This window comes from Carassius carassius, chromosome 22, assembly GCF_963082965.1.
Source record: "Carassius carassius chromosome 22, fCarCar2.1, whole genome shotgun sequence".
Lineage (NCBI taxonomy): Eukaryota > Metazoa > Chordata > Actinopteri > Cypriniformes > Cyprinidae > Carassius > Carassius carassius.
The window spans coordinates 8,431,513-8,459,026 of NC_081776.1; the positions used below are offsets into that span (position 1 = coordinate 8,431,513).

At 36.8% G+C, this 27,514-nt stretch overlaps 1 protein-coding gene across 12 annotated transcripts in view; it reads right to left on the reverse strand.

Annotated features, from left to right (window-relative positions):
- Nucleotides 1-6,280: 6,280 nt before the first annotated feature.
- The window catches only part of LOC132098865 (glutamate receptor-interacting protein 1-like), a 244,194-nt gene continuing 222,960 nt past the window's right edge, over nucleotides 6,281-27,514 (reverse strand). For 6 of the 12 annotated variants that reach the window (XM_059505110.1, XM_059505104.1, XM_059505107.1 and 3 more), the window contains 11 exons: nucleotides 26,522-26,667; nucleotides 19,503-19,707; nucleotides 19,031-19,170; nucleotides 18,126-18,302; nucleotides 14,348-14,516; nucleotides 11,938-11,976; nucleotides 11,541-11,652; nucleotides 11,339-11,383; nucleotides 7,504-7,737; nucleotides 7,273-7,419; nucleotides 6,281-6,610 (listed from right to left, as the gene is read on the reverse strand). In XM_059505110.1, coding sequence (XP_059361093.1) covers nucleotides 6,347-6,610; nucleotides 7,273-7,419; nucleotides 7,504-7,737; nucleotides 11,339-11,383; nucleotides 11,541-11,652; nucleotides 11,938-11,976; nucleotides 14,348-14,516; nucleotides 18,126-18,302; nucleotides 19,031-19,170; nucleotides 19,503-19,707; nucleotides 26,522-26,667 — 1,678 coding nt within the window. In that variant the 3' untranslated portion in view covers nucleotides 6,281-6,346. The remainder of the gene's footprint in view (nucleotides 6,611-7,272; nucleotides 7,420-7,503; nucleotides 7,738-11,338; nucleotides 11,384-11,540; nucleotides 11,653-11,937; nucleotides 11,977-14,347; nucleotides 14,517-18,125; nucleotides 18,303-19,030; nucleotides 19,171-19,502; nucleotides 19,708-26,521; nucleotides 26,668-27,514) is intronic. The other 6 variants (XM_059505103.1, XM_059505112.1, XM_059505101.1 and 3 more) reach the window with 6 other exon arrangements.

Below are 27,514 nucleotides of genomic sequence, written 5' to 3' on the forward strand. Positions count from 1 at the left end.
CTCCAGATTCAGACGACAAATCTTTCACTGGGGAAAGCAATATTATGAATAGATGACTCATATTTAAAACTACGGTTGCAGCTTTTTTTGCTAACATGCAGCTTTTTGCTTTACAAGACACTAATTGGCGAATTGGAGTCGTGTCAACTACTTGTGGTGATTGAATTTTTTTTTTTTTTTTTTTATTAAGTTGGTGGCACCCATTCACTGCAGAAGGACCATTGGTGAGCAAGTGATGTAATGCTTCTATAAAATATGCAGAACATATCTAATGATCTCCAAATCTCTTCCGATGCAGAAACAAACTCTACATCTTGGATGGCCTAAGGTAGAGCACATTTTCAGGTTAACTATTAAAGGCCAAGAAAGTCTTAAAAATCATCATGTAGGCTGAAGAATACACCTTATCTTTAAGGTTTTTTGTTGTTGTTGTTGCTCACCATTCATCTTCATTATAAAGATTAATTCTTGTTACACAAAAACAGCCTCTCAGTAGATTTAAATTCCTAAACCACCAAAAGCTTTAGAAAAATAAACAACCTTGGTAATCATAATTGCCTGCGAGTCTGTATCCTGAGTGACCAGCAGATGGAGCTCTCCCTATTAACAGACAACGTGACATATGGAATGATATTGCGGACATTATTCAAAAGGCATTGCAAATTGTATTTGCAATTGCGTTTTCAATTTGTGGACGCATAAAATGTGACAATCCAAACGCAAATGCAAATCGCACATTACCGTTTTCATTTTCGATTAAGTGAACGCACAGTGTCTGCCAAATTTAAAATGGAAATGCAAAGTCCGTTTGCAATTGTGTTTTCCATATCTTACGAGCTATGAGCCTGTCATATTTAAATAGCAATATTAATTACCACATTTGCCTTTTCACTCTCTCTGCACTGTGCATGTAAACTGCCAAAACTCAAATGGAATCGCAATACCTTTTGCATTTGAATTTCCAACGTCTACATGGAAACCTGTCAATCAAGTGACAGGGGTGGGGCCATTTTATTGGGCGTGTTTGCATTGGGAAGTGACGATCGTACTAAAATGTACCATGTTTTTACTAGGGTAAATATGAGTTAACGATAGTGTTTATAATTAAGCCACAATAGCCACAAATGTACAGTTGTCTGAGACGTTATGAAATGTTCTTTAATATCATGAACCATAAAATGTAGTCAGTGATCTGCTATTGTTTATTTTCATAATAGGTAAACACAGGCCACAAGTTAAGATGGTCACAGATCTGGTGCTGATTCAGTGTAGCTTGGTAGCTGAGTGGTTAGTGACTGTCATCTCTAACGGCATACCATCTTTTATCGCGTGTTCGAAACCCGGGCCAACACAGACGTTCTTTATTTTTTTGTTTATCCTACTAACTTCAGCCGCTGATTTCGGACTTGCATCCTCAGTAGTTCAGACTTTGTGCATTCGACTCGGGAGTGTGATGTCTGCGAGGACGCAGGTCCGGTAATTCTGCAAACAGCAGCGTACTTGATAACATGTCAGCTCGCCTTGACTGCTGCAATTTTCCTCACTGTATGATTGCCCGTTTGGCGGCTGAAGTTAGTAGGATAAACAAAAAAAATAAAGAACGTCTGTGTTGGCCCGGGTTTCGAACACGTACTAAAAGACAGTATGCCATTAGAGATGACAGTCACTAACCACTCAGCTACCAAGCTACACTGAAGCTGCACCAGATCTGTGACCATCTTAACGTGTGGCCTGTGTTTACCTATTATGAAAATAAACAATAGCAGAACACTGAGTACATTTTATGGTTCATGATATTAAAGAACATTTCATAACGTCTCAGACAACTGTACATTTGTGGCTACTGTGGCTTAATTATAAACACTATCGTTAACTTATATTTACCCTAGTAAAAACATGGTACATTTTAGTACGATCTTCACTTCCCAATGCAAACACGCCCAATAAAATGGCCCCACCCCTGTCACTTGATTGACAGGTTTCCCTGTAGACGTTGGAAATTCAAATGCAAAAGGTATTGCGATTCCATTTGAGTTTTGGCAGTTTACATGCACAGTGCAGAGAGAGTGAAAAGGCAAATGTGGTAATTAATATTGCTATTTAAATATGACAGGCTCATAGTTCGTAAGATATGGAAAACACAATTGCAAACGGACTTTGCATTTCCATTTTAAATTTGGCAGACACTGTGCGTTCACTTAATCGAAAATGAAAACGGTAATGCGCGATTTGCATTTGCGTTTGGATTATGTCACATTTTATGCATCCACAAATTGAAAACGCAATTGCAAATACAATTTGCAATGCCTTTTGAATAATGTCCGCAATATCATTCCATAGTGACACAACCAGAATAGTTTGAGGAAAGCTACTTTGAACTTGAGCTTGTTAAGCTGCTTATAATTTAAAGTGGTAGAAAATGTTCAAACAAGTGAAAGCTTAATGGTCATGTATCTGAGCTTCTAAGAGAAGAGATACTGCGATCAATATTCCACTCCATCAACACTTCTCCTTGAGCATGACTCTTACCACTTGCTTACCTATTGAGGGAGATGAGAGCTGGAGATGCTTTTCTGAACAGAAAGCATCTGGTAGCGAAATGGCAGTCAACTAGCAAGTCTCCAGATTCTAAAACAGACATTAATAGTCATTGTAACATAGTTCAAATTACATACTGTGATTTTGACATCATAATGTAATCAGGTTCTTTTAGCCAGTGGGTTCATTTGGGGTCCTATGGAAGATGATATCTGATGACTTCTTAAATAAAATATTTAGCTTAAAACCATTTCCTTTCTCACACTTTACTGCATGTCTGCATTCAGCTCTATCTCCATCCATTCAACGACCGATATGAACAAAATCACCGCTCTTCATGTTTTTTTATTATTTTCTTTTTAGATAATCTGCTTCATTTGGTCACAACGTGGTAGAAAATATCTATTGCTAGTTCTTTTACATGACAAATTTAACATAAGAGAGCACAAGGCTTCCAGCAGGAGTATCTCTAGACCCTTTTCATTGGGCCCCAGTGAAATACAGATGTGATCCAGTAAAATATTACTGATAATGATTACTATATATTGACATTATAATAATTTTCCTGATAAGCTCAGCAATAATGTCATTTTTGTTTCTATCAGTCAGATTCATGAATCACTATTGTTTCAATGAATCTAATCAGTTAAACTGGTTTGCCTAAAGGTCTGAAAGTTCAGTTTAATTCATTCACAGTTCACTTATTGACTGAATCTTTTGCGTTTCTCACACAAAATAGTAACACACTGAACTCAAATTGACGCTTCCATTGACATCCATTAAAAAAATCCAATCCGTTCTCACAAAAAAGTAGCCTCATCTCCTAATACTCCAGGTGGCACACTGGACGAGGTGCACTGCAGATGTGCCATTGTGTGCTGACTTATTCAAGTTTAAGGAGGCAATTCAAACTGATTCGCATCAATAGTAGGCCTATACAGGCAAAAATTCACTTTAGTTAGAACTAAAACTGTGCAAATGGAAAAATGGCAATAAATATTTCTATATTCCATCTGAAGCACAGACATTGTTCAAGCCAAAAAACAGACAAACTTATTACTGAAAAAAATGCAATCTTGCAGAGAAGGGTGAAATCGGTAAGTTGAAATATTTATCCAAAATAATTGTAAATGCAATTAAATGGAAAGTGGTTTGGCAAGAATTGATGTTGAAGAAAAATCTTCAAGTTGTGGTGCTTCTCGTTCAGTGTGCGAACTTTATTCTTTGTTTTGCTTATACTGTATGCTCTTGTTTGAAGGACTTATTTAATAAATCATAACCAGCCAAATTAGCTTGAGTGATAGAAATGAATATTATTCAGCATTTCATATTCAGTTATTTCAGTTTTTTTTTTTTGGCTACTTCATGTTTCTAACCTGAATGCATGATTTTTGGCATAATAACAAATACCCAAATTAGAAATATGAGTATCCTATGTGCACTTAAACGCAGCATCAGTCGTTTACTATCTGCTCGTGTCCTAAAGCTGAATTTTTTCATGGTTATGTCAATGCGAGTGGCAGAGCAGATCAGTTTGTACAACATACCTCTGTCATAAGGCGTCACATTAGATCAAGAGAGCATTTTGGTGTCATCTCTTTACTCAGCATGTTGTTTTATTGTTTCTCTGTTCGTCGGCCATACAAAGGATTACAGCTGTAGGAATCCCCAAATTTATACATAAACATGTATTTAGACGATAAACATCATGCTAACAAAGTATTAAATTTGTACAAAAATACTTTACAGCTCATAATACCGGTCCATTAGAAATAAAAATACAATATTTCAGGGATATAACTGTGACATTGATTCATAAATTCAATCCTATACTGAAAATGGACACCCAATATTTTAACTGGCAGTGCTCGACTTCACTAAACGTTTCCACAAATGGAACATAAAAATGACTCATTTTTACAAACATAACAAACATAGGTTGAGGTCAAGGCAAACATAATGAAAGCGATGACTAACTTGAATCAGGGCTTGAAAACCTTAATTCAACATCTAGTGAATTGAGAAACATCTCAGTGCATGATTTTAGGGAATGAACCCGTGCGTGAAAGTTTATCTGAAACAAAACAACAACAAAAGTCACCTTTTCATCATCGTCAAACGTTCTCCATCAAGTGGGCTTGATGAGGTTTTTGTTCAGTAATTGGACCACAATGTGCCATTTGAATATAGTGAGTAAACAGGATCTTTGAGCACTGACAATGAGGGTGACACACTTCAATCGAAAACACAGTTTCACACAGGTGGGTGAGGGTCTTCATTGCCATTAGCAGCTTACCTATGGCTTTTTTTTTCTTACTAACATTTTTTCCTCAAGCAGAGTTACAAATGTGATGTTTAGTGGTCTCGTGATTTGACACTTGTTTTTTTCCCTCTTTACAAACAGATTGTGTACTGGGAAAAGATATATAAAACCATAACAGTACCATATACAAATTACCATAATGATTTAAACTATTTAAACAATGTGGGGAGGAATACAAAAGTCTTTTCAGAATTTTTTTTTCTCGTGGACATCAACCCCATGCTTGCATTTTTGTCATAAGTTGATTTAAGCAAATGAGATGAATTTGTTCGTCATAAAATCCTCATTTATCACACCCAGTGGAGTAAACAATATGCGAGTACCTACTTGAATGCCTGTCGTTTTCATTTAGGAGATTGATGTTGGAATAAATAAGCTGTTCTATCCTTTGGGCCAATGATGGATTTCCTCAAAATGTGGGGCGAGAGTCTGGAGACCGCAGACCTACGGCGGTTACCTAACAAAGTACAAAGAGTTTGCGAACCGAATGACCTTCTCCGTGCCATCAATCTGCTCCGGTACACGGTCGATAGTGCCCTCATGCTAACCAGCCATCGCTCAAAACCACACACATCCCTTATAAATCATCCCCGTCTATTCATAAAAATAGACAATCTGTCCAGTTTCAAGATAAGGTGCCTTTGTGCCACCCTCTCCTTTTGAGCGACATTGAATTTTATATTTACGGTGATATAGCGGTCAGAGGACCGAAACATAGTGTTTTTCATGTAGCTAAGCTCTTGTTTTTTTTGGACAGATGTACTACAAAATAGTTAATTACAAGGTCTCATGCATTAGGTTAGAACCCACATTCAGCCACAGTTGAAAAATTACCTAATTCATTGTGCTGATTATAATTTTTTGTATCCTCTCTCTCATCGAGCATGAAAAGGGATCAACTCTGACCTCAGATAGAAGGAAATACACAAACAAACACTATACACACACTTGTGTTTCAGTATCACAAAATAGGAGGATCGACAATTGCGTTTCAAACATGGGACTTTGACAGACTTCGTGGAGGCTTGCGAAATAAAGTCGGGACACGCGCACACTCATTCAGACTCACACAAACACAGACGATCACAGAGTGGCCAGTCCGATATCATTAGCACAAGTCTTAGTGTTGCTCTTATGCATCTTTTGCTTCTTTTTTTGAGTCCTCCTTGAAACTATTCTTGTTTATTGGCAATAAAAATTAGGCATGGCACTCTTTCAGGTTTTTTTTTTTTTCCTCACAATTTGGTTTTCCAAGGGGTCAGTGTGGTCTTCGTTGCCATTTTCACAGGGTAAAAACACACCCAGCTTGTCATCTCTTGGTCATGGTGGTTCATGCTCTGACTTGGGATAGGGACTGGGTCTGTGCTATAGGACAACAAACCCCTCTTGTTTTCCTCTACTAGAGGGAGCCGTCTAGGGAGGGGAGGGTTCGCTTTAGCACCATGATGAGGAGAGCTCCACTGCAGGCACCTGGAAAGAGTTCTGCTATAAAGTCTTGTTGGGGTCTCTGTCCTCTAGTCCTGCTAACGTGGAGTTGTGCTGGCCCTGCTCCAGCCCTGCAGTGGGCTGTTCGAGAGGGTCCGCAGGGTCAGTCCAGTTTGCTGCCTCATCATTGGACAATTGGTTCAGTTCTGAGGGCTGCGAGGAAACCGGGTTTCGACTGATGACTAGATCCAGTTTGTTCCCAGACTCAGCTATAAGAGGAACCACTAAGCAGCAGTCAAAGTCTCTAGTCCGAACGTGGTTTATCTGTGGCACAAAGAAAGGGAAAATTCATATCATTTACACATACATCTTTTTTGTTCTTAGGCTACGAAAAGTTCCTTTCAAGGAAAGTCTGTTTACTTGGCAGCCATGTTTGCAGTGCCCCTGGGCAGCTCATCCAAGACCAGGTCATATCTAAATGAATGGGGAGAACCCTGAAAAAACACTTTGGTGGACACGCAGCCTTAGGGCTATGATTTTGACAATGTGGAAAATGCTGACAGAATCGCATTGCCCACTCATTAAAATGAAATTTATTGTATAGTGCTAAATGTGGCAGATCTTTGCAAAATTCTGATGAATAACTTAGAAGTAGGGCTGTACACATAATCACAACTAATGTCTGTGAAAAAAACTTGTCTGCAAAAACTGCCTCACAGAAAAAAAAGACTTTTAATATGAAGTCTGTATCTGACTACATTTTTAAAGATTAATTACATTTTTTAAGTTTTATGATTTAATTTGATTACCACCATTTTTGGTAATAAATTTGTATTAAATCTTAAAACACTATCTAGAAATATTAAAATGGAAAAACAGAATTTATGGGAATTTTTAAATAGCATTTCATAGGGCGCTATTATTGTTAAAATGTATTATTATTTTTTTTTTTACATTTTACAAAAATGTAAATTTAATAAAAGCACCTGTAGAAGTCTGTCGTATGGCTTCAGGCCTCCGATTTCTGCAGGGCCGCCTGGACGGATGTTGTTTACATAAACCCCCTTCTCCAAGACCCCATCAGACACGCTAAACCCGAAGTCCTCAAGGTCTGAGTCCTTCACAAGACTCGCCTATGAATGTGGGAATAGTTACACTCATTAAACCTGCTGTATAACCACTCCACTGATCTAGAAATGACCAAAAAAAGAACCCACCTTATGAAGCTCAACTGGGGTGGGTGACATGATGTCTTTGATCTCCTGCTTCACTCTCCTCTCAGCAAAAGCTTTTCTACCCACGTCAGTGGGCAGCGTGTTGCTGCGGTTGGCCTGTGAGTATTGTGGTTTGTTGCTGCCACGTTCCTGAAAGCTGGCCTGACGGCCCAGATGGCTTCGGGTGGGTGCTGGATCATGGTTTAGACTCAAAGAGCTGCCCGACATAATGGTGGCCTACAAGGAAAACCATAAGTAATGGAGCTGAGTACCAATAAATATAAGTGCTGTAAGGGTTACAGAACAAAATGCAATGAAAACACACTTTATTAGTACATTTTAGTGTTCAAAACTACTGTTCAAAAGTTTAGGTTTTGATTTAGAAATTACTACTTTTATTTAACAAGGACTTATTAAATTTAATCAAAAGATTTCTAAATCAAATAAAGGCTGCTCTATTGAACTTTCATCAAAGAATACTGAAAAAAATATTAACATAATATATATATATATATATATATATATAAACAGTTTCCCAATATTACTGTTTTTATTGTATTTTTGATCAATTAAAAAACAGCTAAAAAAATCTTACCGATCCAAACTTTTGAACAATAGTGTATGGAAGTTACATCGACACCATAAACTATCAATATTTAATTTCTAGTACAGATGATGACAAAGCATTTCGTTAACAGTTTGTTACACTTTTTTGTTTAGTATTTTACAAGAAGCAAAATGCTGATGGACAACGATACACAAACTTTTACTAACATGCATTTTTATACACTAATGGGTGGTTTGAACGGCTTCGACTTCCACCATGGCAAGCCATGGCAATGATTAAACAAACATTATGAATGGTGGGTGTTTTTTAGATGTTTCTTGAAGTCGTTTGAAGATGATCTTCAAAAAGAACCTGGTTCTGGTTAGGTGTTTGCTGAGGACACTACTGCACAAAACTGAAATATTTCCACAACAAAAAGCCTTGCTGCAGCTGTTCCATCATGCTAAGCATGAGCCCACATGCCTTCGTTCTCTTCAATCCACCGTCATTTGCTAGTTTGTGTGAATCTCACTCAAACTGCACGGAATGGGGATTCCTGGTTAATGACAGGTGACCACACAAAAGAGGAAACTCTTCTAAGCCGATGCATTTGTGGGAAGCAGTGTAAAAAAAAATCATCAAACTGGTGACCAGACATGTAAATCATGCACCTTGACACCACATTCAATCAGTTCAGCGTGTAAAAAAATGAAAACGTGTGATTTCGTACAATGTTTTTCGGGTCGTTTTGAGTTCAATAGTACATTCTACTGACACAAACCAGAGGCAAACACTTTCATTGAATCCAATTAGGGCCAAAGGGTACATTCAGCGTAAAATGCTTTTGATTCTATCGTGTTTCCACAGACAAGTGGGATGGAAAGTGAAGAGCTTTCAAAGCGATCCCTAACGTTAAGTACTAAAAGCTTCTCTGCACCGTCGGCTACTCGTGGTCTGCGTTTAACTCAAGGTACCTGACAAAGCGAAGGCAAGAAAATCAATCTGCTTTCATGAAACGTTTCAAGGCTGGCCACAAAGCATGTCAAATACAACAATGTGTGACATGACAGCAGATATAATCGACTGTACAACACTGACAAAAAAAAATGTAATTAACAGCAGGCTAAAGCCTTTTTTCTAGAAATTCTTTCTGTTATTTGAATCATTAGTTAGTTCTATCCACATTTTTGGTCAAATTCTGTCATTATTTAGAGACTCTCATGTTGTTCCAAACCCATATTTCTTCTACATAAAAAGGCATTTTAGGCAAGAGCACAGTCAAGCTCAACAAAATCATAATAAAAGTCATCGGAAGCCATTGTTTTGAATGAGGAAACAGTCTCGTCCTTCACAGCTCTCAAATCTTATCTCATTTGCTCCAAGCTGACTTGTAGAAACACTATTCGAACTTTGCACCTATGAAATGTATTGAATCCGTCACCTAAATTTCACCTTTATAGCTAAACACATTGTGTGCAAATACATGATGTAGAGGCTGATGAGAGATGCTTCCGTGTACTTTGAGGCAGAGCCAAATGTGGCATTATTTCGATTCTTATTGGCATATTAATTTCTTGTCAGAGTCAAGCATCCCACTAGATGAGGATCTGCTTTATGGTGGGAAGAAAACCGCAATGTCAGACCGATATCAGTGTGTCCCTGTGCCGTCAGAGCACATTTTCTTCACAGCAGGCTGCGCTGTTAACAGGCCAAGTCTTTTACCACTTGTTTTTTTTTTTTTTATAACAACATGTCATGTGGAATGATAACAATGTGATTTAAAATAGTTTGTTCATTAGTCTAATGACAACAGCCTGGTTTTCAAATTATTTTTTTTTGGCGAACTCTGAGCGCAGATGTTTAATTTGTTTTCATTTGTGTTATACAAAAATGTGTGTGTATGAATGCATTTGATTTGATTTTATTTTTAAACAAAAAAAACAGGTTGTTGAAGTTAGCTTTTGAAAATATTACTGGTTACTTTGATTTTAATTATATATATATATATATATATATATATATATATATATATATATATATATAAAATGAATTAATTTTCCAGCAGTGTTGATATTGTTAATTTAAATTTTGTTTATGGAAATTATATATATATATATATATATATATATATATATATATATATATAAATACACACACACACACACTTACACTTACACTCACACTTACAATGTACACTTAATACATTGGTATTAAGGGGCCCAAAGTGTGCCAAGAAAATATCCCCCAAATCATTACACCACCACTAGCCTGAACCACTGAAACAAGACCGGATGGATCCATGCTTTCATGTTCTTTATGCCAAATTCTGACACTACCATCTGAATTTTGCAGTAGAAATCGAGACTCATCAGACCAGGCAAAGTTTTTCCAATTTTCTATTGTCCAATTTTGGTGAGCCTGTGTGAATTGTAGCTTCTGTTTCCGGCACCCGGTGTGATCTGCTGCTGCTGTAGCCCATCTGCTTCAGGGTTCGACGTGTTGTGCGTTCAGAGATGGTATTCTGCATACCTTGGTTGTAACGAGTGGTTGTTTGAGTTACTGTTGCCTTTCTATCATCTCTAATCAGTCTGCCCATTCTCCTCTGACCTTTGACATCAACAAGGCATTTTTGTCCACACAACTGCCGCTCACTGGATATATAAAAAATAAATAAATATAAATACTATAATAGTACATAAATAATAAAATAACCCTGGTTTGCAGTGATTGAATAAGCATTTTTAAAAATTATTTTCTATATATTTTTACTCAAGGGAGCAATTTCAATCAAAAAGGATAAGTAAAAAGTTATATTAACTAATAAAAGTTTTTTTTTTTTTTAATAATTCATTTTAATAATTTTTTTCAATTTCCTAAAACCTTCCAGATTTTATCTTTGAGTAAACCTTATTTAAATATCTTTTTTTATATTTATATTTTTTTCTTCTCTTTTTTAAATATCTGAGTACATGACTCCAAAATTACTCAAAATACCTATCCTTAACGTGAACGAATATATGATTTACAAGTTATTTTTTTTTATGATTTACAAGGAACAACACAGTAGTGAATAAATGAAGACAGAATCTTGGTGAACTAGACCTTAAACATGTCATAATTAGTTTTGAATGCACCCGTAGGATCTGAAGTGGATGCCAGTAGTGGTTGTCTGTGAGCCCCATCCCCCTTTCAAGCAGCCCCCCAGCAAGACACTGAGCTATTAGCATGAGGAGAGCATTTGGGTGCCAGCGCTAAAAGCAAAGAGAAAGCCCAAAGAAAGGAAAGGGGTACCAAGATGGCCAGGTTTCTTTTATTCAGAAGCCTGTCTGCCTTGTCCTGGAAAAAGAAGGAGCTGTTACACAAAACCAGGGTTGGCACAGCATGCTACTAAAAAAAGATTGTGTTGGGGGGTTGATGAATAGAAAGAGCTAGAGGATGAACGTGGGGAGAGGGGAATGAACTCAAACAAACGCCATTTTTTTTCCCACGCTACCTCAAGTTCTCGCAGGATCCCGGATTGGCCACACGTCTCCAGGTCTTCGAGCGCTTGGGACCAGAAGTTCTCTTCCTGGTCAGGCTCAGTCCCGTCATGTCCCACAGTGAACCTGTTTGAAACACAAAAGGGACATATTAACCACCTGGTATGTCACAACAGCAGCAGCCAATGAGCAGGCAGGTGTCACTGTGATGAACGCAAGGGACGACCAATGATCTGTGCAGGCTATGGTGGGGCTCTTGAAAGACACATACACACACACCCGGTGCGGTTGGACACACTGTGATGGGCGGTGATGCCCTGGTGGATCGTGGGGCTTTGGGTTATGAAGTGAAAGGGCCGGATTGGTTCGGGGAAGCAGTGCAGGTTAAACAGGCACAGCACTGAACCTCACCTGCTGTCTGAGATTAAACCGGTGGGCAGCGTGGATGCCCTGTAATGGGAGATCAACTTCAATCAATAACACAAACGTCAAACCAGTTCACTCAGTCTGCCACTTTTTAACAGCAGTGATTTAGACTTCACATCTTGTATATAACACATCTTGAGGGCAGTTCATTTGAAAAGCATTATAATACAACTCTCAAATGCTAAAGGAATTTGTGTAGGAGAAGACTGGGGAAGTTTTGCATTATGTAGTTTTTCTTATTTAAATACAGACTGCAGAATGCTGACAATATTTGAAAAGACTGAATGCATTAAAGTTGCAGTAGTTTCTACTCCGTAGAACAAGCTCTTATTCTGCTGTTTTATTCTGATGTTTTCAGATTTTTTTTTTGTAGTTAAACTTGTAGTGCTTTAAAGTCAACATGAAATGGTTTGCAATCCATTTTACCTCAATATTACAGTGGAAAAAAATATGGTAGGGTGGGTTTTTATAGAGGCATTGCATCTACTAAAAAAGTAGAAAAAATGAAAATATAATAAATTACTATTCTTAAAATTATCTCCCAAAATGTTTGACAATAATCATTAGATTTAAATTTTTTTTATAGTATGTGTAAAACTTCGATCAGTGATTTAACGTTACATAAAACTATTAAAATTGTTTTTGGTATTAAAAAATTTAGCTGAAATAAAAGAGAGAAATAAAAAATTTGAAATGTTGTCTTGCCAGTCAACGGAAATAAATGTAAATATTTTTTTTAAATGAATTGAAATAAAGCTTTAAGTTTAAGTACTAAATTTAATCAAAAAAGAAATTAAAGCCAAATATAAAATAAATACATTTAAATAAAGTTTTAAGTTGAAGCACTAGTAAAATTAAAGCTGAATAGAAACATGAAAAAAAGAAAACTAATAAAAAATGTCAAGAACACAAAAAATTACTAAACCTTGACCTTGAGTTAAAATGAAAACACAATAATAATAATAATAATAATAACAAAAAGTAATAATAAATAACATGATATAAATAAATAATAGCATATAAATAATACTAAGATATCAGTGTCAACCTTAATACTACAACAATTCCTTAAACAACTTAAACACAATTAATTAAATAAATGCTCAACTGATAAGTGGTTATCATAATGTGGTTAGTATCCACTCATCTTCGTTTCAGCCAATCAGCTACAACTACTGGATGAAAGCTCTGCCAGCTAACTAATATTTATGAGCCAGGGTGATTTGTGTATCCACTTTATCAGCTCATTCCTACAGCCCTGCTTTTATTCATCAGGTTTCAACAGGATTGTGAAATGTTGGCACAATATGCACAGATGAATTGTGCACCGTAAGATCAGGTATGTGCATGAAGATTGTAAGTAAATGAGGTCAGCTTTGATTTCATGTTGACTTTAAGGCAGCTCACAATCACCATTAAATGGGAACTGTACAATCCTGTGAAGAAATCTCAAAGGGTGATCATAACTCTACTGTCAGCTAAATACTTTAAAAAGGCCCTTTTCCTTCCTAAGAGCTGCTGGCGTCATTACTGCGCATAGGGACCTGTTATGCTTTTGATCTACAGCACACTGAATCTGAATTACAAATATCCAACAGTATGAGCTAACAAAGAATAAAGTGAAATCAACCCAGAAACGATCGCTCAAAGCTCCAGTAACGGCGCGTTTGATACACAATACAATGTGCTGCAGATGTACCGTGCAGATCAGTTATAATGACAGAGTTGAAATGTTGCTGAAGACCCACTTAATGTGAATTTTAAAGTCAGTTCACTTAGAAATTGTTTTGAGGGTCTCGTATAAGATTGTCTTTTGAATTTGAGGTGTCAACAAAACATTTTTATAGACTTGGTTAAGCAGCATTGACTTCACACAATGCCTTTCTGTAGAGTCTGGCACTAAACTAGTCCATGTCTCAATGGATATCGATACTTCAGTACTTAATTTTTAGGGAAATAAAGCATTAATAACTTATATGGAATGAAAATGTCTGCAATGGCAACATTGCTTCAATCTCTTATAAAATCCTTTCAGTGAATTCAAGTCATTACATTAACCATCAAATAATGTATTCTTAATATCTCATCCCAAAATGAAAGTTCTCTCAATATTTACCCATTACTTGTCATCATTTTCAAGTTGTTCCAAACCTGGACTTTCCTTAACTAAAGAAGAATCTTTGAAGAACTCAATGATAACTCAACTGTCTAACACAACTCTCAAGGTCTGTAAATGTTTCATGAATAAAAACAGCAGCATACGGGTTTGAAACGACATGACAGTGATTAGTGAACTATTCCTATATAAAAAAATAACAAAATGAAGATTCGTTATATATGCTGGAATGTGTATTTCAGCTATTTAATATAATTTACTAGTAGTATGTTGAAGTACCCGCTAGCATTTGGCCTGTCCCATTCATCCACACCGAGTCCAAAGTCCGGCAGGATGTTGTTCCTCTGCCGGCTGCTGTTCCCCGGGGAGAGGCTGTCCCGGCAGGGCTTGGCATTCCTCCACTCATGACTGTGGAAACTGTAGCCCGATGCCTGGAAACCTGTGGGAGCTGAAACAAACACACACAAGCAGAGTCCAAAATTAATGTTTCGCTACTTCTACTTGATAAAATGTACAAGCCATAATAATAATATAAAAGTGGTCTATTTTAGCTCAATTCAGCTAAACCAAAATAGCTAAATTGAAATAATAATAAGGCAAAATTAAATTCAGATAAAATAACTAAATTATTACATTGAACCAAACTAATATCTAAAATTAATAGTAATAATAATTATACTTTCATAACAGCTAAATTCAGCTGAAATAAAATTGCTAAATTTGATTCCATTGAAATAATACTAATATAAGGCTAAATTCAATTTAAAATAGCTGCATGTTTCATTGAAACAAAATTAATAACTACAATAAATAAATATTATTGATAATAATATTAACAATAACACTGATGGGTAGAAAACCAACAATTCGATTTAGAAAAAATAGCTAAATGTTTCAGTTGAAACAAAACTAATACATTATTATTATTAATGAGATATTTTAGCTAAATTCAGTTGAACTAAAATATAATTATTACTATAAATAAGTTAACAAAATGCATTGCTGTTGCTTATGCTGACATTACCAGCCAACTGTCAAGGTCACAGTGTTACTTGTATTTGGCACTTGGCAAGTACTCTTGTACCCTGCACACAACATTAGCCTGCTGATATAGGGAAAAAAATCCAAAAATCAATACAAGTCTGAATGAGACGGATAGAAAAAAGAAATCTATGCAAAGAGCTGTTCCCAAAAGAGAGAGTGCAGGTATGCATTATGCTGCACTCTCACACAACACTGCCACAGGAGCTTCTGGATGCACAGGTTCCCATCATTAATCTGACTCAAGACTGCTGAAGACTATAGGGAGAGCAGAGGACAACATGCTGCCTGTGTTCACACACTCCTCTCCTGCGGGAGCCACAGCATTGTGTTTCATACGCTTAGCTCTGATTCTCCCTCGGTGACCACCGCCAAGCGCTGCATGGCCTCAGGGTTTTAAGATTCACCAGTTATTCAATAAGGATTAACTGCTTGTGATTTGCTCACCCCTCAGGGCTTGAGAAGGTGGAGGAAACCTCAATTAGATTCTCTCGATATTATTTCTCCCTATTTTACTGTTACGTCCCCCTTTCAAGGAAAGTAGTACATTCAGACATTAATTTCCCTCTAAACTGTGCATGTGCAGCTGTATGCTACTGATGTTGCTCCTACGCAGAGAGAAGTATGCAGGAGCCAGACACAAAAAAGGCAAACAAAACCAGCAACATCTCGAATCGGAGTTAAAACGTCTAACTGCATGTCCACTGATTTTTCAGTATGGAATTAAAGGGATAGTTCAACCAAAAATGAAAATTCTATAATTCATTACTCAACCTCAAGTCGTTCTAAACCTGTAAGACCTTTGTTCATCTTTGGAACACAAATTAAGATATTTTTGATGCATTCTGAGAGCTCTTTGACCTTCCCATAGATAGCAAGGGTACTATCGCGATCAAGGTCTAGAAATGTAGTAAGGACATCTGTAAAATAGTCCATGTGACATCAGTAGCTCAACCATAATTTTACGAAGCTACAAGAATACTTTTTGTGTGCAAAGAAAACTGAAATAAGGTTCGTGGCCCAAGGTTCAGTCCAAGAGAAATATGTTTTACTCAGCAAGAACAAAAATTAGATTGAATATTGCAGACCATTAATCGTATTAGACGTCAGACATATGGTTTCTTTTACTTTCCCAGGTTTCAAGTTCAGAGTCAGCTTTGGCCTTATCTCTGGATACAGCTGTACTAGTTGAATCCCATGAGAGCCAATCGTTTGCCAGCAAACTTAAATTTATGCTCTGTCCACATCATCCATAATTTAAGGGGCAGATTGCTGCTCTCTGTGAATGGTTTCCGTATCGCTGCAACCATCTGAGATTCATTTATGTATGGAGCAGTGAGAGAAAGACAGCAGCGCTGCCTGAGGTGGGAGAGCAACCATATGAACCTGTTAACATGAGCGGAAAGTGTCCTTCCACCCCATCAGAGCGAGAGACATGGAAAATAACATACAAGACAAAAGGGGGTTTTAAAGAGGTGAATGTCAGCAGCACTGGGATGAATTAATCATCACTATAAATTGAAAATGACTGATGACATTCAGCAAGCAAACTAAATGTTTTCAATTTAAATTCAACTCAACTAAAATTGCTAAATTAAATTTTCTGTTTAATAATAATAACAACAATAATAATACATTTATTAAAATAGCTAAATGATTAATTGAAACAAAAATAAAATTAAAAACTAAATTCATCATCATTATTATTATTATTATTATTATTATTGCAAACAAAAATAAAAAATATAAGTTGTTTGACAAAATGCATTGTTGCTCTTGATTAAGATTAAAATGGGGAGATCACAGTGTTACTTGCATTTGGCACAAGGCAGAAAATGTACTGTATACATTGAAAAATAATGTATATATATAATTTCCCTAAAGCATGGCTGAAACTGAAATGATGTACAAAGGAAAATTTGCTGAAAATTGTGGTGAAGAAATCTTACACAAAAAAAGTAACTAAAAAAAAAAGTGTCATTTAAACTTTGAAAATCAATAAACAAACTGTTATTTCAGCAATTATTTTCACTAATATGCATATACATGGGTAAGCATGGAAGTAATGCTTGTATGTATTATTCATAAATGAATAGGAACCTTTTCTCTGAATGAAACATTCAAATGTGTGATGTGCCTACTTGGCATTCACAGAGCAAGTGGTGATTGCCATTATTTTTGACCAGGAGGCCTCAGTGTCAGGAGAGCTGACTGCAATTCAAACACATTACTAAAGTTATCCAAATGGCCATGTGCATCCCAGCACTCATTAGGACTCCTTTTCCACTTAGTAAAATAATGCATTTTTCCATATTAGCCCCAGCACTGTACCACCAGCTGGCCTAATAAAACAAAACGTATCCCACTGCAGATTACTCCAAATAATTACTTGAGTAAATACATATCTGCAGGTCCAGAGAGAATGGAAAACTCAATTAAACCTACATTAGACCTGCTGGGACTCATCCAAACACCCAGGATGCAATGGGTCCAACACTGCTGGTGCTGTAGCTAATGTGAAAGAACAGGTGGTGTAGCCATTGGTGGCCGTGAGGAACCCATACCAGGATAAAAAAGTCATTATTTACTCACTCTCTTGTCATTACGTAGATAACAAAAATACCCATAATGAGGGGGGGGGGGCATTCATGAGTAATTATTATTTTTTTGAGTAAGTTATCATGACAATATTTCCCTCAAGTTAGAATGGGATAATTTCTACTCCAACTTATTAACTAGAAACCAACTTTGACACCTGCTCGTCACTTACCACCTTGGAAACCTTTTAAACAAATGCCATTTCGTTTGCAATTAGAAACTGAAATGCCTGCAGGAACATTCTAAATGGCAGATATAATTTTAAACAATCTAATGTCGCTCCAATCAAATTTTTGCATAGAGGGTACTGAGACGCATTTACTGCGATAAAGTTGATTCAAAACCTGAAAGGTAGAAACACTAATTGCATTTCGTAAAAAGTACCAAAAATATTTTAGATCCACACACTCAAATTTACCTTGGGTGCTGAAGGTGGCATCAATGGCAGAGCCATCCCAGGATTCCACAGCGCTGTCAACGCTGGGAATGGTGGTGGAATAGTTGTCTGAGTGTTTATTGGGTTTCTGACCGTCATCTTCCATATCACTCAGATCGTTCAAACGACCCGTTACTGAGGGCTGCTTGGGGCTTGCCACTATAGAAAGAAGGAAATAAAGAAGATGATTGACTCGTATCCCATCTCAGTCAACAGACCAGAGAGATCCAGACTTTACTGGATATTAGGCCCACAAATCAGTGCTCATTTGATCTTTTGTTCTTGGATAAGGAACTTTACCTTGTCTACTGTCAGTCTACAGTATATGATAGATGGAGACAAAACTAATCAGACCTTAGGCTTTAATGACTCACGGCTAGGCAGCTTTATTGCTTTTTAGCGCTACAAAGATACAGTACAGTTCACTGGGAGTTAATGGGTGTGAGAAAACGTGACAGATAACAGAACAGTGAAAGAACATGCCAATCAGAAGTCTGGGAAATATAATAAGACAAATAATGTTTTAAAAAATAGTAAATAATTCAAATGAGAAAATAGATTTTTTAAGTAACAAAAAAAAGGTAAATGATAAAATCTTTTCCCTTCACTGTAAATAAATAAATAAATAAATAAATACAAAAAATTATATAAAAAAATATATATATATAAAAAAATTGAATAAGTAATAAAATTTTATTAAATTGTATTTGTGTTTCAATACACAGGCACCATTTATGCATTTGTACACAAAATTAACTTGAAATGTTTGAGCATAAACCATTAAGCCTTTAGCTTAGAAGGTTTTTATGAGAAGTGAGTTCAGACTTATGACCTGTAGTGTACAAATAAAAAGCCATTGGGCTGTAAGTGTGCGTGTCAGCACTCACATTCTCCCTGCTTCTTGATCTTCAGTATGACGGACTCCCCTGCCATCTGAAGCAGGTGGATGGCCTCACTGAGAGGTTTGCCCTTCAGACTGTTGCTGTTAATGGCCAGGATGCGATCACCAATGTGGATGGCACCGGTCCTGTGGACACAAGAGAACACCAACTCGCTCTGAAAAGGCAAAAGCCTTTTTGTTTTAAATTCCATTTCCTTTTTTTTGCCGTTGAAAACATGATTTCATTCAAATGAACTATGGCTGTTGATAGATTAAAATACTTAATTGCAATTAATCTCTTATGTTGGCTCCAGGTAATTTATTAAAATATTCCCTCCTTTCTGAGTATTTTTATATAAAAAAAGAATGTTATATATTTGTATAGCTTGTATACATTTCTGAAGAGATATACAAGATAAATACATCTTAAATGTGAAATTTCTAAACTGCTGACAGGCTTGAAGACTGATAGAACGTACCTCTCGGCCAGGCCACCTTTAGTGAGGCTAGAGATGATGATGGGGTCGAAGGGCTCCTCAGTGCCAGAGATAGTGATGCCCAGCGGCCCGCCGTAGCGTTTCAGCTCCACCGTGTAAATGATGGCACCAGAGCTCTCCTGCTCGTCTGCAACACAGGCCAACAGCACACGGGCGTCCCTATCAACACTGCCATCACGTAGGATACCTCACAGAGGGGCAGAGAGCAGAGCGAAGACACCCCTCACAACACCGGTCAGAGAGAGGAGGTAAGGAGAGGAGGGATGGAAGGAGGATGGAGGAGTATTTACCAGAAAATAAAAGATCCGTGGAGAGAAAACATGAAGGAAAAGGAACCGAAAGGAAACAAATAGAAATGGCATAAAAATACTCGGGCTGTCAATTTAATGCACAACTGACCATTCACTAAGTACTGCCTTTAAAAAATAATAATAATTACTGACCAGTCCTACAATAGCATCTACCTTAGCATGTCATCTGCCAATTTTTTTATTTTTTTATTTTTAAGAGGTTTTGAATAATTTATATATAGATGTATAACAGAAATGATTTGAATCACATTTATAAATATTTGCTGAAGATAGTTTTATCTATATATATATATATATATATATATATATAAATATAAAACCATAAATTATAATTTTATAATATGCAATAAATACTGCAATTTCATAGCAATACACACAAAATTGCTACAGTATATTTGAATCAGGAATATTTGCTGAAGATAATTTATAATTACAAAATATATAATATAATTTAGGATTACAAAATATAAATTTTGATAGATATATTATTATAAATTATTATAAATATGTAATTACATATTAATAATAACAATTTACAATAATATCTGTAAAAATTCGTTTTTTTTTATCAGATTATTCATTTTTTCAGCACATCATGTAATTAATTGGACTAAAATTTTATCTAATTTAATATAATTGATTGACAACCCTAAAAAACATAACCAGAATAAAAGTTAAAGAGAGAAACAATCTATTATACTCACAAAAAGCAATAAACTAGAGAGTAATGGAAGGCAAAAAAAAAGAAAAAAAATGGGAAAGGAAGTAAAGCCAAAAAAATAAAAAAGCAAAAATGAAAAATGGAAAATACAAGGGGATTGGCAAAATGGAGATATTCAAATTCATAAAAAAAAAAAAAAAAAAAAAAAAAAGGGATATTGGCTCCATAAAAAAAAATGCATACTGCACCTACCTCTACAAAAAATACACGTTATCATGCAAAGGAGAACTAAACTCCATATCCTGGACCCACAATGCACTGTCAGACATTTCATTTTGCCCAGAGTGACTTAGTGCATTCAAGCTGTAGATTGTATCAGTATGTGTGTCCTCGGGTGATTCTCGTGCTAGTTGCTCTACCAGCTGAGTTACAGGAAATCATAGTGTAAATTAATTATAAGACTGAACTCATTTTGCATGCACTCAGCAAACAGATATGGCTACAGCAACAGTGAAATCCACTTTAAAGTTTTATATAAAATATTTGTGGCACTGATTCATAATGCTCAACATCAATTAAAGGGGTCATATAATGCGATTAAAATTTTTTCCTTTCTCTTTGGAGTGTTACAAGCTCTTGGTGCCTGAAAAAAATCTGTTAAGTTGCAAAGACTAAAGTCTCAAATCCAATTAGAGGTGTTACAAGAGATATTCTTTATCAAAGTTAAGACTCTGCCATGCCCCCCCAAAATAGCTCGTTCTAACAAGCCCCCTCATGTCTACCTCACTATGTGGAAATATTTGCGTAATGCCGCCCAAATGTTCATGCAAAGAAAGAAGGCATGGTTCAAGTAACCGCAGTTAGTGTTGAAGCAGCCATTTCAGGGAGATGCTGTGTGTATCTAGTAAAAGCAAAAGCACTTTATTTGGCCTTCCGAAAGTAGATGCAGTTAGGAATCTTTAAGATTACTTTCAACAGAACAGCAACGCATTTTATGGATGACCGTTTCGTAAACCTAGGAGAGGAGGTAATTCTGACTTTGCTACGACAATCTGGTGCTTCTGATTCAGCTACTATAAATATGTTTTGTTATTAGTTTAAGTATTTGCCATTGAGTATTGACTGTTCAAATGAGTTTTATGTGTCGTGTGTGTGTGTGCGTATGCTCGTTTATGTGACATTTCAGGACACAACTCTGTATAACGACATGGGTATGACACCGTTATTACAAGGAGAGGGTGACTTATGAGGACATAACCCATGTCCCCATTTTTCAAAATGCCTATAAATCATACAGAATGAGTTTTTTTGAGAAAGTATAAATGCACAAAGTTTCCTGTGAGGGTTAGGGTTAGGTGTAGGGTTGGTGAAGGGCCATAGAATATACAGTTTGTACTAGGGCTGCACGATGTGTCGTTTAAGCATCGATATCGCGATGTACGAATCCACGATAGTCACATAGGCTGTCGTAATTGATCCGTTATTCATTAACTGTACGGGCCAGCTGCTCCCCGGTCCTTGACGAATGTGATTCGCAGATTAATTGCACAGCTTAAAGGTCCCATGACATGGATTATTTCCTTTTCTTTAAATGCTTTTTAATGTTTTCTTAGGTGTACTTATATTGTTAGTATGATTTTTACATTTAAAATTTAGAAATAAAAAGCATTTTTATATCCTGATAATAGCCCTCTGGCTTGAATGCTCTGTTTGAAGGGGCGTGTCTGCTGTGAGACTCTGAGTAAACGCCAACTGTTGTGATTGGCTGACATCTTTGCATTCGAAATGTGTATTACATGTGGACCCCTCTCGAATCGTGGATTTGTTGATTATATAATAATTTTTTCGATCTTTTCCCATCACATGAAAGGCTGCAGTGATGAGTATTGAGTAGACAGAGTCTGTTTATCGCGTGAATGCAGTGATCTCGTCATTATTGCAACACGTTTTCTCTCACAAAATGCTTTCACCACAACTAACAGCAAACACATGAATACAGTAAGAGCTCCGTTGTGCAGCATAACAGCGTCATTCATTGTAACGGCAGTTTAGGCAAGAGTGCAGATATACTCGTGATGTGTGAGAGCTCTGAATAAAAAGGGAGCGTTCTTTGATCGCTCTCTGTAGTTAAATCACAATTTAAATAACAGATTTGTTTCATGCTACTAAGAGAAACAACGTGAAGTTGATCGTTTAGTCACTGGCTTGATTCACTGATGCATAAACAGTATTAAACGATTTAGAAAGAAAGTCTGTGTGAACTTGAATGATTAGCTACACATCAGAAATCACTGATCACAGATCAGGCATTAATGAACACTGTTACTCACTGTTTGTGCCGGCGCTGTCGAATCCATAGTCTGTTTGCTGACATTGCGACTGAATTATATGTAAATATTTGGGCGGGCAAAGCAGAGAAAGGGGAGGTAACATTTCTCTTTACAACGTCACAAAGAGGAGATTCCAGATCAGCCCGTTTGAGCTTCCATTTTCTCAAAGGCAGAGAAAGATAGTAAAATCTCGATTTGCACCGATTAAAATTTTTAGAAACTTGGGGACCACATACATGCTAGGGGAAGTCATATTAATGTTAAAAAACCTCAGAAAGTGAAATTTTCATGTCATAGGACCTTTAACCATCATAGAGTGAAAGTTTTGACAGGGCAGAGAGATAGAGAGAGAGAGAGCGCGCATGAGAGAGAGCAAGAGAGAGACACGGCTGCACGCTCACAGTCTTTACACGAGCGCTGTCTTGCTCTCTCTCCCTCGCGCATATTAACCAATTGACACGATGGTGTCGATGTTTAAATCATTTAAAAGGAGAATGGAAGTGTGCTCACCCCATTTTTGTTTGTAAGAAAAAATTTGATTAGATTTCATATCGCAATATATATCGCAGAAAAATAAAATATCGCAATGTCATTTTTTTCCAATATCGTGCAGCCCTAGTTTGTACAGTATAAAAACCATTATGGGATGTCCCCACTTTTCACAAAAACAAACATGTGTGCATGCACGTGTGTTTGAGAGAGGGAAAGAGAGAGAGAGAGAGAGAGAGAGAGAGTGAGCACAGTGTTGTCAGCTTTCTTAACCGTCCGTGGCTTGCGTACTGCAAAAAACATACGAGCTTCATCACTGTGTCTGTCACGCGACTCTGTCTTTACATTTATTTAGAAAGATGAAGCTCGCGATTATGGAAATGGGCATTACATTTCCGACGTTTGCTTGTGGTGTTCGGCCAATCACAATGCACTGGGTAAGGTGGCCAATCAGAGCAGACTGCGTTTTTCGGAAGGATGGGCTTTGTAGAAAATGGCACGATTGAGAGAGGCGGGGCATAGAGGACCTACAATAATGTATAGTATTTAAAAAATAATTTGTTTTTTGAACATTAAAGCATGTCAACATATTCTGTTACACCAAATACACAAAATAACAATCTTTAAAAAAAGGATCATATAATCCCTTTAAGAGGTCAACCTGCCCATTTTGACATGGCTACGCCAAGAAGGAAATGCGCTAAAGGGAAAGAGAAAAAAGAGGAAAACTTGCAGATCCTCAGGGCAAATCATTGTCATTTCCCACCCGCAATCCACATACCAATGAAGCGTTGATATCCGTCAGATCACAGCAGCTCTAACTGCATTGATTTGTGTGTGCGTGTGTATATGCTGGGGGTCTGGGGATGTTCGTTAACACGAGGTTGGCTCATTACGCTTTTGTTTTTTTGATGCTGGACTAATGGAGAGATGGGAGGGAAATTACCCCCACTTAACACGCCAGTCAGCACGGCCTCTCTCAGACTGATGATTTGTTGTCACAGCTCTAAAAAAGGGCTTGTAAAAAAGGAATGTCGACCTTAATGTTCCCAGCGAGAAAGATCTAAACGAGCCTCTGGCTTTGGATGTGAGGAACTGAAATGCATAAGGTGCCATTTCACGAACACAATGGATGTCCTGGATGAAATATGAATGCCAAATAAAAGTGATTCGCAGTTCTGCTTCGTAGTACGGGCATAATGCCTCTGTAGCAAAGAATTGTGGGTAGATGCTTTGGAGAAAGCTGGATAATGGCTCCAAGGGTTTCTAATCGGATGATTGAACCAAATGAGCATTAAATTGGAGAAATTAAACCTAATTTTCTTCTATGAGCACAATGCGAATAGTATTAAGGATGAATTGTGAGGTTGCAGGAGCAAGGGTAGTTGTGTATGTTGTTGAAGCCCAGAAGGAGCAAAGATCTGTGACATTTCCTGTAGCGAATATATATTCATAATTTTGTAGGTGAAATAAAATATATGATTAATTTATTTTGTGAACGAACGTCTGAAATGACAATCTAGACCCATAAATGGTTAGCATTAATTGGCTGTGTAATCGCAAAATCTTGGGTCCTTGTAAAATGTAACTTTTTATGGTAAATTTTGACTGTCAGTCATCTTTTATAAAGTACTATTCATTTAAAACCCTAACCTTTAAGCAACACTGTGCATATCATGATGTTTTTAATGTACTTTTAATTCACTTTTAACCATTAAGTTCTCTAAAAGAGCGTATCATTAAACTAATTTCATGATCTATTTTGGAAGACCGAGGAAGAGCCGGTAAGATCAATTCGTTTCCATGAATCACTTCAAGATGTACGTTTCAATTAATCAATTCATTACTCTGATTCAACAATTCACTCGGGACAATCAATCAAATGTTCATAAAGGTCAGATAAAAAAATGATATAGATATATTTAGATATTTATATTATTTAAAAAATGTATATATATTAAAAATGTATAGTATATTAATGCATAATATATTTTAAGTACAAATATACACAATTATGTAGTTATGCAAGGTAAAAAATATCAAAATCTATTTTTTCTCTGTATAGCCCAGCTCAACTTGACATCTGTTTTCGCCACATTTTATTTTGCGTCACCATACTTGTGTAACCACACCATACTTACTTGTGTAACTACTCATGCAACAGTCTTTAAATAGGGAAAACATGGAAGTGTTTGGTGGTTTCTAAATTCATCCCTATTTGGATCCTAAAGGGGCGGTCACACTGCACTTTTCGTTCCATTGACTTTCATTCATACGCATGCGAATGCGTCAGACCGGAAACACAAGCTCATGCAAGAAATTTCGCATTTCGCTGAGTTCCAAAGTTCAAGTTCGGTGAACTCTGACCTGCGAATTCGCATCACGTGAAGACCAGTAGAAGATCGATATGTCACTGCGTGACCTCTCTGTATAGAAATTCAAAAATGAAGGAAACGCTAATAGCCGTAGCGCAGCATCCTATTTTATATAATACATCTTTAAAAGATTATAAAAATAGAATAAAGAAAGAAGCTACATGGTTTGCAGTGTCAGTGGAAACAGGAACATATGGTACATTTGAATGCAGACACATTTTATAATTTTTTATTGCTTAGTGTGTATATATTTATATATCGAGAGAGAGACTCTTTTGACGCCGTCGCAAAAGAAACAGTACAAGCACATCGGAATCCATGTTGTGATAACTGAGGGGAAACCTTGGTGCCTGATGTTATATCCTGCTCCCACCCATATTTGCAGTGGCGTCCGAAAAAATTTAGCACATTGAAAGTCTAGTGTGACTGCCCCTTAAGGAATGAGTGGTGCTAAGCTAAACGCTAACATAGTGGCGCCGCACGCTACAGAGATTAAGTGCATGCACTGAGACGGGAGAGATACGTATCAACTCGTCTAAGTTGAAGAACTTAGTGAAATATGGAAAAACGGTAGCTTTTTCTTTTGAGGGACTCATAGCTAATAATGCTGCCATGTTTTTTTCTAATCTCGTCCTTTTTCTGTCCTTGTCGTATCTTTAAAACCAGATTAGAGTAAGCTAATCAGTCAGGTTTTAATAGCTCATTCTTTATCTTGATCCTGGCAAACAAACGTTTGTGTTAGAAGCCTTTGCTGAGGTCTTCTATCCTCGCATGGGGGTTTTTAGTGTAAATTTGAATCCGTGTGGGGATTGTAGTTGCAGAGGCTCAGAGGTACCTGAGTTGTCCTCGTCCTTGCGGATCTTGAGTTTAACCAGGTCTTCGCACTGCTGCAGGATTTGAACGGCATCCTCCATGGAGCAGCTATCCAGACGGATGTTGTCTATTGCCAGAAGCTTATCCCCCAGCTCCAGGGTGCCCGTCCTTTGAATGAGAACAAGAAAAAACAGTTACAAGCACAAATGTTTCAGATTTTTTAAACTAATACTTCCTCAGCCATGCAGTACATCACAAGATGAAATGGAGATATTTTTAAAAAAGGTTATTTTCTCCCTGTAAATGCAGAGACATTTACACATGTATTCTGAGCTCACATTCTGCAAGAAAACACATCCATTATTTAGAGTATTGACCATGGGACACAGTAAAGAGCAGCCAGAGGGGCTGACATAGATCCGATGTAAAAAACTGAATATTAGCATATTTTTATCACATTGGCCATAATTGTGTGTCGTTCTATATCCTGCCTGAATTCACAATTATTTCACCATTTCTTCATATTAAATGGCTCACTTATTTATAGGCTCTTTTAATAGAGCTGAAATGGAGGAGAGCAAGATGTGAAAGATTGCGAGAGCCAAGGCCGTCTAACATGAGGAATACAAAGCCAGACAGACACGTGTTTAACCACTTCACTGTGTACACAGCGGTTCATAACCCAATCTCTCTCCCCTCCTCGCATAATTATCAGGTAAACATATGTTCTATTATGTAAAAGCATGGGAAATTAGAGTATATGTGCTGAAAGAGGTAATTATACTGGTATACAGCCTCCCCAACAATCGCAGTGGAAATTTTTTTTCCAGCTTTGTTAGCCTCACAATATTGCGAACCATTTTTACAAATAAATGGAGATTTCCTTGAAATAAATAAAAAAAACTTACCAACCTGAAATGTTATACTGTACTCTCGAGCTATGAGTGAAAGGTTGTAAAAAACAACAACAACAACAAAAAAACTAAGCTAGTCAGTACAACTAGATGACATTTTA